The 19888-nt window shown below is 37.2% G+C and overlaps 1 protein-coding gene across 4 annotated transcripts in view; it reads right to left on the bottom strand.

The window, feature by feature from the left end:
* The window catches only part of PDE1A (phosphodiesterase 1A), a 346255-nt gene extending 343315 nt beyond the window's left edge, over nucleotides 1–2940 (bottom strand). The window contains exons 1-2 of one of the 4 annotated variants that reach the window (XM_059166853.1): nucleotides 2789–2940; nucleotides 1951–2061 (exon numbers count right to left, since the gene is read on the bottom strand). In XM_059166853.1, coding sequence (XP_059022836.1) covers nucleotides 1951–2051 — 101 coding nt within the window. In that variant the 5' untranslated portion in view covers nucleotides 2052–2061; nucleotides 2789–2940. The other 3 variants (XM_059166854.1, XM_059166851.1, XM_059166852.1) reach the window with 3 other exon arrangements.
* Nucleotides 2941–19888: the final 16948 nt, after the last annotated feature.

The raw sequence follows: 19888 nt of genomic DNA, 5'->3' as shown, positions 1-19888 counted from the left end.
ATTTGATAAAGTGAAAGTCAGATAATTTTGCTTTAAAATGTTAAATAAACACAAAGTAACTTTTCAAATTTCTTAAAGACCTAGGCACAAATTCACTATCTTACATACATACATTTAAGTAACTACATATATTCGTACATTTAAGTAACTATAGGAAAATAAAACAAATGCAAACAAAACAGACAAGCAAAAAAATCCTGTCCTGATAGAGGGAAGAAAATCTAAAATGGGTTATAATATGATCTATAATTTTTCCGGTACAGATGTTCATCTACTAATTAGGTTAGGACACAAATCATCTGATGACTGCCAATGTTTAATTTTCATCTATGCTAACTAACTTTGTAAGTTTTTATTTGCTCTTACAGGATTATTTGCTTCCCTAGAGAACAAACCCACCAAAAAAACTGTAATTTTAAATCTTCAATGGTTCTTATTTCTCTAATTTCTCTAATTCATTCAAATGATGTAAGATGGCTTCCCTTTTTAAGTTATTCTCTATTAAATGTTGTTTGCATTATTAGTGTGCTCTTATCTTAGTATAGTGTAATGCCATGATTTACTTTAAGTGAAAAAAAAAAAAAACCATCCAGAGAATGCTCTTTAAATAGCTAAACATCACTAAATGCATTCAAATGGAAGAAAGTAGGAGTTTTTCCTCTAAGCAAAGTTTGACATAATTTTTCTTTTAAAAAATCTTATATCAAAACAGCAACATTGAATTTACTCAGATGTTGCACTGTATATAATAGTATGTAAACAAAGCATAGAACTATGAATCCTAAGAAAACCTATATTTTGCATATTAAAAGATTCTTTCAGCTATTATCACAGAAAAGCAAATATATTTTCATTTGAGATTTGCAAATACATTAAGCAATTGCAATGGCCTGTAAATATTCATTTTGCACATTTTTATTGAAATGTTAAAGTTGATATTTCTTTTTTTAAGATATTTTATTTATTTATTTGACAGAGACACAGTGAAAGAGGGAAGACAAGCAGAGGGACTGGGAGAGGGAGAAGCAGGCTTCCCGCCGAGCAGGGAGCCCCATATGGGGCTCCATCCCAGGATCCTGTGATCATGACCTGAGCCTAAGGCAGATGATTAACGACTGAGCCACCCAGGCACCCCAAAGTTGATTTTTAAATTATGGCATAACTAAAATAAAGCATGTAAACATAGGGTTCTGGAGAACTAAACAGAACTTAGTAGCATATACAACAAAAAACTTAAATGCTGTTTAAATAGCAAGGTGAGTAGCAATGCAAATAAAGTTTAACTCAGGTACTTACATTTCATGTTTGACATAAGCACATCTCTTGACCCATCTCAGTTTTATACCATGAGCTATTCTGTATTCTCAGAAGAAGTGAATTGGTTAATTTAAATCTAAAACTCTCCAGTAAGTTTGGAATGCTACTAGTGTTTTTACCACATTTTTTCTTAAAGAAATATCAAGACAAAGACTAAGCACAATGCAATATAAATATTTAGTACCAAATTAATCCTGCTCTTGCTTTTTCAAAATATAATCACAGAGAAATAACTACCAGTAGTAATATTTCTATTTTTCCGAAGGAAATTTTTTTTTCTGCAGGTAACCTGGCAATTAGCTTTCCTAGTTACATTTCTGCATACCTAAATCACATATCTAAAGAATACAAACAGAATGTATAAAAGAAGCCATGTGTTATAATAAGAGTGAAATGAATTCTCAGGGAGTTACCTTAATTTATATTAAACATACAGGTGCAAGAAAGATTATCAGTCATCCTTCAAGCAAGTTATTAGCTGAGACTAACACATTTTATTTTCTAAGAGAAAATCTTTCTAAAGGAAACACCAGTCCACAAATTCAGATAGTAAGAACAATTAGTCATGTTAATAGTCAAATTCTGGGTGGGGTGTGGGAAATAAAAACAGAACCAAGCAAAGAGCTTACTCACATTCCTTTCAGGCGTTGCCACATTTTTTCCGTGTGTTCTCCTATGAGATACTTAAAAGTGGTGTTTTCCAATTCTTCAATTTCTGTAGCAGTTGACCCCATGATGATACTCCTAGGGCAGTGTAGTTACAGTCAGTTTCAGCAGCTAGAACAAGCATTCCTCAGCCCACTACAGATCTCAAACAGTTATATAGTAGCATCTCTCATCTATCAAAATGTTACAGATTTACAAAGCTGAGGGCAGCTTCTGCCAGAATTGCTATTGACTTTGACAGGCATATCCACTGCTCTCATCTCCCGCCCTCCCCCCACCCCCCAAGCAGACAGCAATATAAACAGATCCTCTGACCTCACAGGAACAATCCGCACATGTGAGCCTGCTACTGTACTACTGACCGACTGAGCGCTCCAGCTCTCCCCAAAAGCAGTTCATCTGTTACCGTTCGGTGCACTGAAGCACATCAGAATTCCTACAGTTTACAAGATCTATTATGCACAAGAGAAACGTGAATGACTTTAGCGCACCAGAAGAAGCTGAATTCGTCTCTACCAATGGAAGGAGGGCAGGATGTAATAAGAAAGCAGATGGTAGGAACCAGTGTCAGCAGCACCACCCTGAGAAAAAAGTGCCTGTTTTAAATGCCAAGGTTTTTGTCTCTTAATTGATCCGGAACCAACAGTTAAAGATATTATCATGTTCTAACAATAAAGGCAACAAATATTAACGACAACAATGAGGAAATAACACATAGAGCCATACAGAAGACAGACCACAGAGCTCCACAGGTTGTTACTGAAAGACTATGTACATCAATGATGCTGTAATCATGCTTATTCACCTTCTCCTAGCAACTCCACACAGTAGGTAACCGCCAATTTAACCAGAAGAAAACACAGCAGCTGCACACAGCCTGCTCCGTGAATCCTTTGGGGATTAAAAGATAAATAAAATGAAACTAATGTGGATGCTTGTGTGTGTGTGTGTGTGTGTGTGTGTGTGTTGAAGGAAAGGGAGTGTGTGAAGGTGGGGGGAAGAAGAAAGGGAGAGAGAGAGAGAGAAATTGATGCTGTGCTGCTTGTGCATTTTAGAAGAAAAATGAGAGAAAGTGAACATAAAAGGAATCAGAACTGAGTCATCTGCCAAGCTCCCAACACATGGTGAGCTTTCTTTGAAACAAGCACAGACCTTGAGTATGAGCTCCATAACAGCTATTGCTATCTGCAAGCTGCTAAGAAAAATACACTTAAAAGCAATATCTCTTCTTGCTTGTTTGGAAACCCACATGTAGTTTTGTTCCTCCCTGCAAGAAACCTTGCTTGTTACCTTGAAGTTTAAAGTAGATAGTAGAGAAATGTAGGTAGGTAGGTAAAGTAGGTAGTAGAGAAATGATAATATCTTGTATTTATTGAGTACTCACCATGTGTTAGACACTGTTGCAGGTACGTAGAGTTTATACAGTTTACTTTTTAAAAATTCTTACAAAGAACCCATGCAGTAGGTAACATTCCCATTTGACAGTTGAAGAAACTGAGAAACAGATATTTCCCAGATTTAATGTCGGTCCTTCATTTTTATTTGTTTATTTGTTTTAAAGATTTATTAGAGAGAGAGAGAGAGAGAGAGAGAGAATGTGTGGGACATAGGGGGCAGAGGAAGAGGAAGAGAGAGAATCTCAAGCAGACTCCCCACTGATGGGGGAGCCTGATGCAGGGCTTGATTCCAAGACTATCAGATTAGCACCTGAACACAAATCAAGAGTCAGAGGCTCAAACTACCGACCCACCCAAGCACCCCTAAAACCAGTCTTTAAAAATGGGCACTACGATTTTGCTGACAGTCTCCCAATATAAAGTTACTATGTGTGTCTAAACACAGAATGCATCAGCAGTCAAAATGATTATATATATATATATATATATATATATATATATATGAAGCATCTTTGCAGAATTTGGTAGAAAGTGCCTTCTGATTTACAAATTAGAAGAGGTGAGCTTTTCTGCACTGTTGGGGCACAGTCCACACAGGTGTTTTTCTGGGTTCCCATAATAACAGGAAACTCTCACAGTGTCAGAGCCCTTGATGTCCTGCAAAGAAAGAAGCAGGATGCACTCAAATTCCTTGTAGCAGGAACTCACTTAGTTGGCTCCAACCTGGACTTCCAACTGAAACCATGACCTAGAAAAGGAAAAGTGATGTCATTACCTCGTAAATCTCACGAGGACCTGGGAGAGGCTTCTGCTGGCAGCTCTTGCCATTGTTTCCACTAAAAAGCCAGCTGCACTCAGTATCATGCCCTCGGGAACAGTGGCCAACGAGCAGTGCTGAAGTTTGCTGCTGCCACCAGAACCACCCCTATTGCTGGCCGCTTGGTCCCAGAACCTTCTCTAGTCAGACGGAGGCAACCTTCTGAGAGCCCAGCTTCCCCGGTTACTGATCCTGGGGCGACCGCCAGCCTCTCACAGAGGCGTCGTACTTTAACCGGACCCTGGGTCTGTTCCACATGGCCACTGCCACCTCCAGCAACAAGGGAGCTCTCAATGGGTCCACTGCGGGGGGAGGGGCGCCAGTTGGTGGCACCATCTCCCTCTGCTGCGGGAGAATGTCAGCCCTGGGCTCTACTTCGCAGAGATCCTGAAGAGACTGAAAAAGAAGAGCAGGCCACTGCTGAAGAGGCTGTGAGCAAGGAGGAACTTTGGGTGAACCGGCTGCTCCATCTCAGACTTGCCGCTATTCAGCGGGAGCCCGCAGCCCGCCGCAGCCAGGCGGAAGTTGCAGGTGCCCTCTGCGCTTGCTCAGAGGTTCCCGCCTGGAGCCCGAGCGCGAGGACCCCCACCCAAGGCTGCAGCCCCCGCTGCTGCGGCCATCCAGTGGGTAGGAACCCCCATCAAGAGGTTGCAGGCGCTCCTGCACACTCAAGAACAGAAAATGGAAATAATGCCAATAAGTTTGGCAGAAAATAAGGTTTCTAAAAAGAAGAGGTTAAATCAACTGAAGCTTCAGTTTCCTTTCTTTGACAAGCTATTTTCCTGAACTCCATTCGAATGTAATGTCTTTAGCTAGTAGACAGGTTTAAGTAATCACAACCTCACCCCTGTGAGCATTTACCAGAATAGTCAGAGGTAAGTTAGTCATTGCTCTGAAAGCACTGATCTTACGTCTCTGAACCTTCATTTACAATTCTAGATAATTTACTTAATAAACACTAGATTTTTCTTTAATAAGATAGTCGACATCTGAATTCTGCTCTCAAAGACGAAGCACGTGAAAAGATCTCTATAAAATGCAAGCACTCCACCATTACTACTTTATGAGCCAAACACTATAGTCCTTGAGGTTATATTCTTGGGTTTCAAGTCACAGATGATTTCCTAATTATGCCAAGATATTTCAAGCCATCACACCTAGGCTAGCTTACCAATAATATTGCAATGTAAAAAATGAGGACTATTCTTAAGTGTGGGTGAATTTTGTAATAAAAACTTATTTGCCCTTTTTCTCACTATCTCACTTCTGTCATGTATTGATATTTAAGAACTCATAGTATACTAATTACACACTTAATACCCTAAAATACTTAATTACTGCATTAAATGTTTCATAAAATTAAATTGAACAATAAGCTATGCAGAACAGCTAGTTATTTAAATCCTTGACCAATATAATATTCAGCCTCAGGCAGCATCAAAGTTATTTCTGTTAAAGTAGAGAATTCAAAGCATTTTTCTTTTCTGGTTTATAACTAACATCTACAAGTTGTATTAATAGGACTAAAATAAAGCAAATCACATTGGATAGAAAAGAATAGAATTCAAGGAATAACACTCAACTTTTTTTCCTAATTAATCTGTTGAGAAGAATTTGAGATGTTGCATTCACAAAATTAAACTAAACTAAAAAAATTCTGACAGGAGACAGAGAAATAAGATAACAAGAAAGTATTCTAAGAAACTAAAATATGCTTGCTTGCCAAAACAAAACATTCTATATGAGCTCTGGGGAGAAGTTGAGAAAATAATCCTAAATATAGCATAAAAAATTATCTAATTTATCTCTTATTTCTCACATGTTCTCTTTTGTTTTAATTCTATGTTCAGACAAATTATCTTTATTATAATAAGTAGTTCCCTCATTCTTATTACTTCATATATTTTATTGGCATGTTGACAAAAATTTATAGAATGATTTTTCAGTATCTGTTGATGCCAAGATAAAGTACAACATAGACTGGATCCAGACTACTTGAGTTTGAATCCCTGTTCTTTCATTTAAGGAATTATATGATCTTTTGCAAGTTACTATTATGTATCTGTTTCCTCGTGTATAAAGGAACATAATAATATCATCTTTCTCACACAGTTGATGTAAGAATTAAATGAGCTAATATACATAAAGCCTTAAAACAGTATCAAGCATATAGTAACTGCTCTATTAAATTGTTAACATTTATCATTATTGATGCTACGGCATGACTTTTCTCCTTTAGATTGCACTGTAATCATTTATTTCAGTAGGTTTACTGATCATGAACTATTTTCCAAATAATTTGTTATAGAACATTGTTGTTTTACGCATTGCTAGTGTTCATTTTTTTTAGAAACTTAACATCCTTATTCATGACTGTAATGTTTGAAATATTTGTGACACTAACTTTATTGTTTTTCATATTAAGGTTATACTAGCACCATGTAATTGACAGGCAAATAGTTTTAAACTTACGAGTCCACACCCAACAAATAGCAAAGATAAATGAAAACATATTCAGAGGCACCAAATTCAGAAAGCATACCACTCAAATACTCTTCTAAAATAATTACATGGAAAATAAATTTAAAATAAATGAATAAAAATAATAAATAAATAATAATAATAATAATAATTACATGAGTATACCTGAAAAACAAAAAAGTAGTTAGTGACCAAATCAGAGACATGTACATAACTAGCCATGGAGATTACAAACAAAATCCCTGACTTACTTCTGTGAAGAAGGGTTAGGAAGAAATAAGTTCAGATTAGAACAGGAAACCAAGGGGATTCCAAAAATGTGGCTTCAAGAAAAAAAATGGATTTTAAAAGAATCTCAACAAACTGAAAGATTATTTTGTAGGCTAAGTGACAGCACAGTATTTCTTAACTGATAAGAAAAAAAAAAAAACAGAAAATGCGTGAAGTCTTAACAGTATAGCAGACTAGTTATTCTTAAAATTTCTAGGCCAAAAAGCATTTCAAATATTAGAGAAATTATTATATTAAATTCACTTTTGAATGCACAGATGGGCTTCTAAAAAGTGAAGGTGCCAAAATGAAGATGCAATAACAGAGATTCAAAATACATGAAAGCAAAAATAATACAACTCTAAGGAGAAGTAGACACACTCATAATTATAGTAATATTGTCAGATATTTTATACTCATCACTTTAAAAATTGGTAAAATAAGTAGAGAGAACCCCAGTAAGTATATAAGGGATCTGGACAGCACTATCAGTAGACTTGAACTAATGGACATTCATAGTACACTCCACTCAACAACAGCAAAATATACATTACTTTAAAGTACACACCTTGAATATTTACTACAAGAAATCACATCCTAGGTGAAAAAAATGAGTCTCAATAAATTTAAAAGGAGTCAAATAATACAAAATATATTCTCTGACCCCAGGGGAATTAAATTAGAAATCAGTAATGGAAATATCTCTGGAAAATTCCCAATACTTGAAAACTAAATAGTACACTTTTAAGTAATTCATAAGCTAAACAAGAAATTAGAAACCATTCTGAACTGAAAAAAGGATGAAATACAAACATATCAAAATCCATGAGATACAGCTGAAGCAGTAACTAGGGAGAAATTTATAGCACTATATAGCTATATTAGAAATGAAAAAAGATCTCATATCAAAGACCTTAGGATATACTCTAAGAATCTTTTTTTTTTAAGATTTTATTTATTTATTTATTTAAGACTGTGTGTGAGAGAGAGAATGGGGGAAGGAGCAGAGGAAGAAGGACAAGCAGACTCAATCCCATGACCCAGAGATCATGACTTGAGCCATCATCAAGAGTGAGATGCTTAACCAGCTGAGCCACCCAGTGCCCTTACACTAAGAATCTCAAAAGGCTAGGCAAAATAGGTAAAAACAAATAAATATCAGAGCAGAAATCAATGAAATAAAACTCAATAAAACAATAACCAATAAAATAAAAAATTAGCTCTTTGAAAAGATCAGTAAAATTGATATGCCTTATTTTATTAATAGATAGAAAAAGATGCCAAGAACTGGGAAGTTTCTGAGATTTTACCATTCATACAATCTATCAGATCGGCCTACCAGCCTAACCTTGGGTCAGGAACAACAACAACAAAAAAATTGTATTTACTCTTCACACCAAAAGCAGTAGCCACAGTATTGGCATTTTGGTACAGGTTCTCTGAGCTCTGATTCTCACATGGTGACATGAAGACAGCCAGCTGATACCTGCACACAGTGTCGTGCATTGTCAGAGAAGAACTTTGAACTTAGAGAGTTTGGATCTCTTACAATGGGCAGTAAGCCTGTCATACCGTTTCCCTGGAAGGAAACATTATTATATTTTTTAAACTGGACAGTAAACTTACCTGTCATTTACTCCAGAGAGAGTACTAAAATTTCCAAAAGAAGATTTAGAAATTATTTATGATGCATATAACACAACCAACAAAAATTTCATACCGAACATACATAGTTTCTGAAAATCCATAAAGATAAACACAAAAAAATTAGTATAAAAATATATAAAAATAGCAGCAAGAAAATCACTGAAGCAGAAACATAAATGGACAGAAAGTATAATAAAAGGTGTTAGAAATGACCATATTCACTGAAATAGAGGTGGCTGCTTAGACATAACTTTGCACACTCAATAATTTTGGGGGAAAATATTTGACAACACCAGACACTAGAAAGGATGTGGAGCAGCAGGAACTTCATTTTCTGTTGGCGTTAAGTATTGGCAAAATCATTTTGGAAAGCAATTTGCTAATATCTAGAAAAGATGAAGATGTATGTACTCTAAAATACTTTCCTACCTGTATAAAGGAGACAGTTTAGCCCATTCAGGGTACTAGAACAAAATAGCAGAGATTGGGTAGCTTAGAAACAACAGAAATTAATTTCACTATTGTGGAAACTGGGAAGCCCAAGATCAAGGTGCTTGAACATTCGGTGTCTGCTGAGAACGGCTTCCTGGTTTGTTGACAACCATCTACTTACTTAGCTGTGTCCTCTGCGGCAGAAAGGGTGTGGGAACTCTATAGAGCCTCTTTTATAAAAGCATTGATCCCATTCAGGAGGGCTCAACCATCATGACCTAAATACACCCTTAAATCTACACTTCCTAGTACCATTACATGGGGGATTAGGTTTCAACAAATGAAGTTTTGGGGACTCAACATCAATTCATTGCAGGAGATATACACAAGAATGTTTATAGTACCAGAAAAAATATTTTTTTAACCAGTTAAGTTTCCATTAACTGAAAAAATGTATAAATGTTGGCATAGTCACAAAATGGAATATAATATGGTTGTGAAAATGTAATCTTGGAGTAAAAAACTATATACACAGGTATAAATCTCATGAAAATAATGTTGAGAACAAAAACCAAATCCAGTAAGAATTTAGGCAGTGTATATATTTTTTGTTAATTAGGAAAAACCATATGTAGTTAATAAATGTTTAAAGAAATGCATAGAAATAATAAACACTAAACTCTAGATAACGGTAATCTCTAGAAAGAGAGAGGAGGATGCTTTGAAGTGAAATCCATAAGCTTCTTCAGCTGTTTTGTTTCTTTCTTTTTTTTTTTTTTAAGATTTTTTATTTATTTATTTGAGACTGAGAGCTCAAGTGGGGGCAGGAAGGGGCAGAGGAAGAGGGAAATGCAAACTCTCCACTGAGCAGGGGGCCCAATTCTGGGGCCCAATCCCAGAACCCTGAGATCATGACCTGAGCGGAAGGCAGATGCTTAATTGACCTGACCTGAGCTGAAGGCAGATGCCTAACTGACTGAGCCACCCAGGGACCCTAAAAGTGTTTTATTTCTTTAAAAGGGTATAAATAAAAAGGTAATACCTTTATACCTTTTAATATTTATGAAATATTTAATTTAAAAATTGTTTTAAATCTCTAGAGGGGAAAAAAATGAACATAAAAGCCATGGTTAGATTGTAAACCAAACTAAAATATGGAATGGTTTAAAGTAATGGATGACATGTAAGAAAAATAAACTCCAGATGTTCCTGATAACTGGAACATTTTTCTTTGAGTAGACTGGTTAGGAAAATATAGAATTAAATTTCCTAGGTATCTACCCAAGAGAAATAAAAAAACACAAATCCACACAAAAATCTGCACACAAATGGCCATATCAGAATTATTTATAATAGCCAAGAAGTAGAAACAATCCAAATGCCTATCAACCAATGAATGACTAACAGGATGTAAATCAAAACAATGGAACCCTATCAAGGAATGAAATACTGACAAATGCTTCAACATATGAATATTCAAACCGTTTTTCTAAGTGGAAGAAACCAGAAGAGGCAATTTTGTAGAGTCAGAAAGTAGATTAGTGGCTACCCCGGGGCCGCAGACGGGTAGGAAAGGGAATTAACTGTAAATGGACATGAGGTATTTTATTGGAGTGATGAAATGTTCTACAGCTGGATTATGGTGAAGATTGTACCACTTGTTAAATTAGCTAAAAATCTTGGAATTGTATTCTTAAAAGGGATGAATTGTATGGTGTATAAATTATACCTCAATAAAGGTGTTTAAAAAGCAAAGAAAAAAATAATTGGATTTCTTTCTCAAGCAGGTCCCCAAATATGCAGTATGCTCTATGTCAATAGTATTTACATAATTACATTGTCAAGTGTTGTGTATCAGTTTTCAGTTTTTAGAATTCAACCACTAGACAAAATATTAGTTATTTTATTACAGTTACAGAAAAAAATACAAATATTCTGAACTTTAATAAAAATGATTGTATAGCTGCCACTTATTGAGAGAAAAACAGGAGGATGAGAGGTAGAAGGAAGTTTATAATCACTGATATTCTCCATTTATATTGTGGGTAATTTAGTGATACTGTTTGAAGTTGATCGATCAAGATATAAAAGTTTAAGTATAAATTTCTTACAAGAGTGTAATTTGTTACTATTGTTACCAAAAGAAACCCAAAATAATAATTTAACTTAACAAAATTAGGACCAGGGAACAATTTCCTCATCTTTCAGAGTGTGGAGACATTGATCAAGTTATGTTTGATGTGGATAAATTAAGATATTGAGGTTTGGGCAGATATGGAATTGATCACCAGAGGAAATAAAAATGAAAATAATTGAAAATGGTTACTAGTAAAGAGTAAGACTTCGAGTAGTTGTAGGAAATTCAGCAGGAGATTTGGTATTAATGTGTACCTTTCTCTCCTGTTTGGTTTTTTATTTTACTGTTTATATATTACATAATAAAAACTAAGGGAGATATTTAAATACGTCTTTAATATCTTCTTACTAGCCACAAACTCCACATAGGCTTAAAAATTAACTTAACTATTTCAAACCAGCTTTTCCTCCAAATTTCCATGTTTCTGTAAACTGGCACTTTTATTTTTATTTTGCTTTGTGTATTTTCCTTTATTATTTCAATTTTTTTACAATAATTGTATTTTTTAAATTCAAGATATTTTTTAAGTTCTTGGCTCCTATTTGTCCTTCATGTTCCACTCTGAGTCTCCAAGTACTTTCAGTTCTGCTCCTAATAATAACTCAGGATCAACCCCTTCTTGTCCTTGTATCTACCACAGCCTGATCTGAGTTACCTTTCCCCACCAGCTGTTACCACCCTCCTAGGGGATTCATCTTAACTGCTGCTGTGATCACACAGTGCCCTGCCCATGAACTTTCTCAGGGTCCACTGCTTGCCAAGTAGACATAAAACTCCTTCTTTTCAGGCTTTTTAAAAAGATTTTTAAAATGGGGTGCCTGGGTGGCTCAGTTGTTAAGCATCTGCTTTTGGCTCAGGTCATGATCCCAGGGTCCTGGGATAGAGCCCCACATTGGGCTCTCTGCTCAGTGGGGAGCCTGCTTCTCCCTCTCCCTCTCACCTTGCTTGGTTCCCTCTCCATCTCTCTCTCTGTCAAATCAATAAAATCTTGAAAATTTTTAAGAAAAATTTTAAATGATTTAAAAATAAATACTTTTACTTATGTAGTTGAGACAATCTGCATATACATTTTATAGTTTTAGTTCCTTAATATAATCTGAGGAGCAGCACTTGGCACATTTCCTGAATATTAAAATACATATAGTTATCATAAAGAATTTGAAATAATACTGAACAATGCACAGTAAAAAGTGGAAGTTACCCATAACCCCCGAGAAAAAACAACCACTAAAGATTAGATTATCATATAGAGGTTTACAAAATTGCATACTCCTTTATCCCTTTAAAATTTTACTATGAACATTTTCCCATTCCCTTAACTTTTTTCAAAACTGTTCATCGAACTACTCATAGTATACTATCATTTGATTTTACCATCATTTATCCATCTGTAATTTTTTCCAATTTTCCTTTATGATGAATAATCCTCTAATAAATATATTTTTGCACAGTAATGATTGTCTGCATTTCCAGTTCTTATAAATAAATTTGTATAGGAGAACTATTGTGTCAAGGATTATAAATCTAGTATAATTTTCTTAACATTTACTCCAGTGTATGCCCTTTCTTCAATATGTAAGTGTTCCAATCTCAGGGGACACTAGCTAATAATGTATATTATAGGTTTCTCTTTAAAATTATTTACCAAAATGATAAGCAAAAAGTTTGTTGTTGATATTTCTTGTATTAATTTTGGGGGGGGTCTTTGTAACACTTAATAAATAACTTGCTCCACCTTTTGTTCGTTTTTCTCTAATAGGGTTTACAATTTTTATTATTGATTTGTAAATGTTCTTTAGATATTTATACTAATCTTTGTCCTATCATAAATGATACAAATTTTTAATTACCATTTTTGGTGTCATTTAGGCTTAACTATTTTTTTAAGATTAAAAAAAAAAATTTTTTTAAGTACTCCCTACACCCACCATAGGACTCAAACTCACAGCCCCAAGATCAAGAGTTGGATGCTCCATCAACTGAGCCACCCAGGCACCCCAGACCTAATTTTCCATGTTGTCAGATCAGTCCATCTCTTCGTGGTTCTGCTATTGCTCTTTTGCCTTTGAAGTTTTTTCCCTATATCAAGACATATCCAATACTTACTGACTTTGATTTTATTCTAACTGATACAGTTTCATTTTGTTTATTTAGTGCTCTAACTTCATGGAATTTACTTATTTATGTGAAAAGTACACATTCAGCTATTCTTTCCAAAGATTTCACTCACAACTTAGAACCATTTATTGAAGTTTTCTTCTGCCCTCATTGATTTGCATTGTGGCTTTTATCAAACAATATATTTTTATATATACTAGTGTTTGTCCCTGAACCATCTGTGCCATCTTATTGCTCCATCTGTCTATTATGTAAGTCCCACGGTTTTACTAATAATATTTTGATGCATTTTAAATTACATTAAATAGATATTATTTTCAAGTGCTTTTTTTCAGGCATCTGTTGTCTGTCAATCTCACATCAATATTTCAATCATTGTAACCATTTTATAGATAAGGAAATAGAACTCAAAGAGTTTAAGCCTACCAGCTAGTACATGACAGCATCAGGATTTAAACCTAGATTTGTGTAATTCCAAAGCCTCTACTCTTAAACAATTATTCTCTCCCTCTCCCTTCTCCTCCCCTCCTCTTCATTGACTAAAGGAAAACTATTCAGTCTTCTTTTTAAAAGCAATCGAGTTTAGGGACGCCTGGGTGGCTCAGTTGGTTAAGCAGCTGCCTTCGGCTCAGGTCATGATCCCAGCGTCCTGGGATCGAGTCCCGCATCGGGCTCCTTGCTCGGCAGGGAGCCTGCTTCTCCCTCTGCCTCTGTCTGCCTGTGCTCACTCGCTCACTCTCCCTCTATGCCTGACAAATAAATAAATAAAATCTTTAAAAAAATAAAAAATAAAAAAAAAATAAAAGCAATCGAGTTTAAAAACAAGTTGAAGAGTCAAGAAAGAACATGAGATCTTTTGATAGACAAGGGAGACAGACATTGGTCAGAATTTCCATGTCAGATCTTTTCCATCTGGGAAATAAGATCACGGATTCTGATGAGTTCATCATTTACTTCAGTCTTCTGCTCAGTGGTCTTCTCCAGCAACTGGATGTACATCTGTTCCTTCCTCAAGCTCATGTGGATGGCCATAGCCTCTGGCGGGGCCTTGTCCTGACCTAGGTGATCTCCTCATTTGGCGGCTTGAGTTTGTCTTCCACGTGGGCCTTCAGCACTTGGTTCTCCAGCCTTGCTTTTCAATTCTTACTTGTGTTATCCTCAACATACTTCAGCTGTTCTTCATTCATGTAGCCTTCAATGATTTTCTGTTTTTTTTTTTTTTTTTTTATTGACCACTTGAAGAGGTCAGAAAAACATTTTTCCATGTAGTTAAGGTCTGCAACAAGTTGGCCTTTTTCTTTCAGAACCTTCTGGATTCAGGCTTCGACAAGTTCTGCTTCTGAGCCTCCACCATGCCCTGGTACACCATCCCCTCAAACCCACCCATGATCTTCCCCATCTCCAGGTGCTTTGCGTAGAGCTCCTCGCCGCTGTCCTTCACCAACAGCGTCTCCTTTTGTATGCTCCCGCTGCTGTGTCCAGGTCCTTCCCGTTGCGCTGCAGCACGTCATGATGGGCACCACGGGCACCACAGACCTCCTGGCTTGAGGACACAGGGAGTAACCTAGCACTGGAACACCCGGAGCTCCAAAGGAATCAAGCTTTTTTTTTTTTTTTTTTTAATTTATTTTTTATTTTCACCATAACAGTATTCATTATTTTTGAACCACACCTAGTGCTCCATGCAATCCGTGCCCTCTATAATACCCACCACCTGGTACCCCAACCTCCCATTCCCCGCCCCTTCAAAACCCTCAGATTGTTTTTCAGAGTCCACAGTCTCTCACGGTTCACCTCCCCCCCCCCGCCAAAAAAAAAGAAATTAAAAATAGAACTTCCCTATGACCCTGACATTTGAGAGGAGGAATCAAGCTTTTGGCCGCGGGTGGGCTCCCGAAGGAAGTGATGTCTGCGTTGTGTGCACCGCCGGTGTCAGCCGCCGGGGGCACTTCTCCCTCTTAGCAGCAGGTAGAACTTAAGGTATAAGGACAAATTCCCCAAGGCCATCTCCGTAAATTCCAAACTCCGTAAAGTTCCAAACTGCTTCAGATAATCAACCTCTGCTCTGGTACTTAAGCAGTAGCAGTGTCTGTGCTCTTCCCTGTGGTCCAAGGTCGACTCTGGTCCCAGCCTCAGAGACGAAGGCACTGGGTCAGCGGGCGAGGTCATGGACTCTCCGTCGGACTGCTGGTGGGAACCCCTGTGGCAGAAGAGATCACGGTGCCGTCCCCGGCCGGCACCAGCACCACAGTCCGCACCACAGGTGTGTCAGTCAGAGTCTGAAAGCAGGTGCGGCCTCGGCCGCAGCGGGCCCGCACAGTTCCAGGGGCGTTCTGGGGCCGAACCTCTCCACCACCTACAAATGGGTGAAACTTTGGGTCTCCCAGGTTGTAAGACCTCCGGGGAGAGGAAAAAGGACCCTCGTGCACCTCCTCGGGGGCATTTTCCTGCTTCGTCTCTGGTCTCTGCAAAGAAGGTTGGAGGCCAGGTCTCCCAGCTTCCTTAGTAGGGGTAGCCTTTTGCAATTGGCATCGTCAGAGAAATTAAATTCTATCCCTATTTGGCCATTGGCCTCAACTTCTGAGGACTTTGGGATGTGGTCTTTGCAACCTTCAAGGGCTGGCTGCCCCGGGCAGTGTTCCCAGAACCATAAAAGGGTGACTGGGGGAGGGAGCCGGTGACACCCAGGTGCACAGGGCAGGCCAAGGCCAGCCAGAAGTCTGGGAGGAATCTTTTCCTAACTGTGGCCTCTGAGGCTCCTCCCTGTCTTGGGAGGCCATCCCGAAGTGTCTTCCAGGATTTCAGAGGTGAATGTAACAACTTTATTTAAGGAAGATCTAAGGAATACCAACCAGACACTGGTCCCAGAGATGCCCTTTGGTTATCAAATCTTCCCACGGTCTCAAGAGAGCTTGAGGAACCCAGGCCAACCAAGGAAGCCTAGCCAGTCTCACTGGAACACCTCTCTTCAAAGGCCGATTTCAGATCCCCTGGAGAGGGGGTTGGCATCAGTCACTGCTTGTTTCTGGAGAATTCCAGGGGTCATTTGGTGTCCAGTACCTTGGTGAGTCCAGTCCAGTACCTTGGTGTTCAGTACCTTGGTACTTGTCTTCCTGGATCCAGATCTGGGGAGAGTTTTCTAAGCCAAGGGTATTACCCAGAGCAAAACAGCCTCAAGTTTGCTGTTCTTGCTAGGACTTAAAATCCTGTCCTTCCACGGATTCCCACAGAAGTGACGGAAAAATTTGCCTTCACAGCTTTGGCTCTGTCCTTGGGTGACACACTTTTTTTTCTGTGACAGACGAAGAACAGATGATCCTCTGGTGAGTTCTAGTGGTGAAAACAGAAGTCACGGTTTTCTGTACTTTTGTCACCAGTAACAAGTTTGTTACTTAAAATTTGCAGACCCATTCTGTGGATGTGCCTAGATGTTGCAGCCCCTGGTTTGGGCCATGCTCCTTAAATTCTTTACTGCATTGTTGTTCAATTTAGTCCCTCCTTCATATCTTGTCACCAGTCCTATGTATTTTGTATTTTTTGGTATTATGCTTCCATATTTTACCATCGGGTCTTCTAATCATAACTGTTTATAGGAAAACTATTGGCATTTTTATAATATGTTTTATCTAGATGACTTGTTAAATTTTACATTCTACTTTTTTTGTTAGTTATCTTGGAGTTGTAGTAAAGTATTCCTGTTAGCTATAAAAAAATGTGTTTTTTTCTCTTGCAGCATCTTTTTAAAGGCTTGTATATCAGCTGGTGATATGTAATTAATTTCTCAACAGTTCTTTGTGAGCATTTAGGTTGTTTTCAATTCACATGAAAAATCACCCATTTTGTCTGTTGATGCAATGACCCCTCCTTGAGGCCTATTATTAGGAGGACAACTTTAAGGCTCATTCCCATGTTTGTGTCACAAACCATGACACTTAGTGTTATGGAGAATGAATTTCAAATGAATATTTCTTGGCTTCAGTAAATATCCAAGCAGTAGTTTCCTTCTCTGTGTCCAAAATCCCTCTTTAAAAAATCAGAACTCTGGGCCCATTGAAAATGGTGAAGTAAGCTGTCAAAAACAGGCAACGATGTTACCTCTACCATATAGCTCATTTTCATTAATATTATTAAGAGCTAAATGACTGCATTTGTGTAGCTGTGACTAGAAGATTGATATGTTATCTGCAAAGTCATAATCTGTACATGAGAACAGATTACAACCTAAACTTGCTACTCCTCATCAGGTATAATTTGTACCACTGAGAACTTAGTAAATATAATATCATAAAAAGAGTCATAGTTTTCCCAAAATATTATAACAGAAGCATTTTTTTCTTTTTCTATTTAGACACACATTGTGAAAACTAACTCACTTATAAGATAATTTTAGTCTGTTCTATTATCCTATTACATTTCTGGGACCATTTATAGAATATTATAAAATTTTCTTCGATCTCTAAAATGCTGGATTTCATTATACTTCCATTGCTTTATATATGATTGATTCAGGAAATGTTTATTCATGTAAGAACAGAAAATGTTGAGTGCTTACTCTATGCTAATCTTTGATTTGGATAGTAGAGAAGATTGACCAGCAGCAAAGAAGACAAACAAGCATACTACCTTTATAGGGCTTATATTCTAGTGAGGGAGATAGGCAATAATCAGAGTAGAAACTGCTCTGGAGAAAAAATCAAGCAATGTGAAAAATGTTATTTTCCTAACATTGGATAATATTTATATTATTGATATATGTACCATCCTACATGTTCTTATAATGTTATATCAGCATTTCTCCTTCAAGAGGCAATGCCTATATCTCCCCTTCTCCCTTGAAGCTATGTAAACTTTTGCAACTGCCTCAATCCCAGTAGAATGAAGCAGAAGTAACATTACCTGACTTTCCAAGGCTAGATCATAAATAGTGAGATGGCTTCTGCCTGACTCTGTCTCTCTTAAGACATTTGCCTTTGGATCCTTGAGCCACATGTAAGAATTCTTACTACCAGGAAGAGGTCATGCTGGAGAGACCCTATAGAGAAAGAAAATGGTGATTGAGGAATCCTAGTTTTTCTAGTCCCCAACTGTTTGAGTCTTTGCAGACCAGGTGCCAGATATGTGAATGAAGGCTGAGAGATGAGCCCTATCACAGCCCACTGTCTGACTGCAACTTCATAAAAGACCCCAAGCCAGAAATGCCCAACTGAACCACTCTCAAATTCCTGACCCACAGAAATGATGAGAGATAATGAATGTCTTTTGTTTTAGGAAATATGTTTTGGTATAATTTTTAATGCAGCCATAGCAACTAGAAGAACACAGGTTAAAGGAAAAGAAAAGGACAGGAGGAGATCAGATTTGACATCGATATTCCAAGAAGGCTTCTCTAAAATTGTAACATTTGCACAGAGAATGAAAATAAAATGAATTTTTAAAAAATGGAGAAGCAATGCACATATCTATAGAAAGAGAGTTCCAAGCACTGGAAACAGCAAATAAAAGCATCCGGAGGTTGGAGCTGCTTAGCATACTGGCCAATAACCAAGGAGATGTGTTACTGGTGGGAAGTAAACCAGAGGATTGCTATAGATTATTATAGATGGCAGGAGTCATATCTGTGCAGATACTCGGAAACCCCCTGACAAGTTTGGGGATTTTATTCTGTGTGTAACGAGAAGCTCTTGGAGGATTTTGAACAAGAATAATGGGTTCTGATTTATATATTAAAAGTGCCCTCTGGAATACTGTTCCCCTGACATACTCTGTCACTGATTTTGTTCCAGCCACAATATGCTTTTATTTATTCCTTAAACATACAAAGTTCTTTCCTGTCTTAGGACATTTGAGATTCCTATTCCCTCCTCCAGCACCTTCTCTTCATATCTTCAATATGTGCTGCTGCCAGGATCCTTGGTCTGTCCATCCAACCGAAAACACCAGTCTAATTAAAGTGACACTTCTAATCATATCACCCTGTACTTATCTGTATATGGTATGTTGCTCCTTCCCAAATGTAAACCCCATGAAAACAGGGACCATGTCTCTCCTGCTTACTGATATATCCACAGCACCTAGAATAGTGCTTGGAATAAAATAAGTGGTCCACCAAATTTGTTAAATAAATGTGTGAATAACCACATCTCCTATAGATATTGTGAAGAATAAGAGATACATTGTGTGAAAAGATACTGGCATTCAGTTTGTTTTTCATGAATCATTAATTTCATGAATCATGAATCATTAATGATTAATCAGTTAATCATTAATTTTTTCCTTTCCCAGTATTTTTCACCTTTTTAACTAAACAACATCACTATTCTCACTTACTTCATGCAATAAAATGAAAATATCTTCAGATATTTTGGTCCCTTTGAGACGTTTTGCTTTTATTTTTTAGCTTTTTAAAAATATTTATTTATTTATTTTAGATAGAGAGCACATGAGCCATTGGGGGCGGAGGGAGAGAGAGTCTCAAGCAGACTTCCCACTGAGTGCAGAGCATGACCTAGGTGGATCACATAACCTTGAGATCATGATCTGAGCTGAAATCAAGTCGGACATTCAATAAACTGAATCACCCAGACACCCCAAAGTGTTTTGCTTTTA

The sequence above is a fragment of the Mustela lutreola genome, chromosome 3 (assembly GCF_030435805.1).
Source record: "Mustela lutreola isolate mMusLut2 chromosome 3, mMusLut2.pri, whole genome shotgun sequence".
NCBI lineage: Eukaryota > Metazoa > Chordata > Mammalia > Carnivora > Mustelidae > Mustela > Mustela lutreola.
The sequence above is the reverse complement of the archived record's forward strand: the minus strand, read 5'-3'. Positions and strand labels throughout refer to the sequence as shown.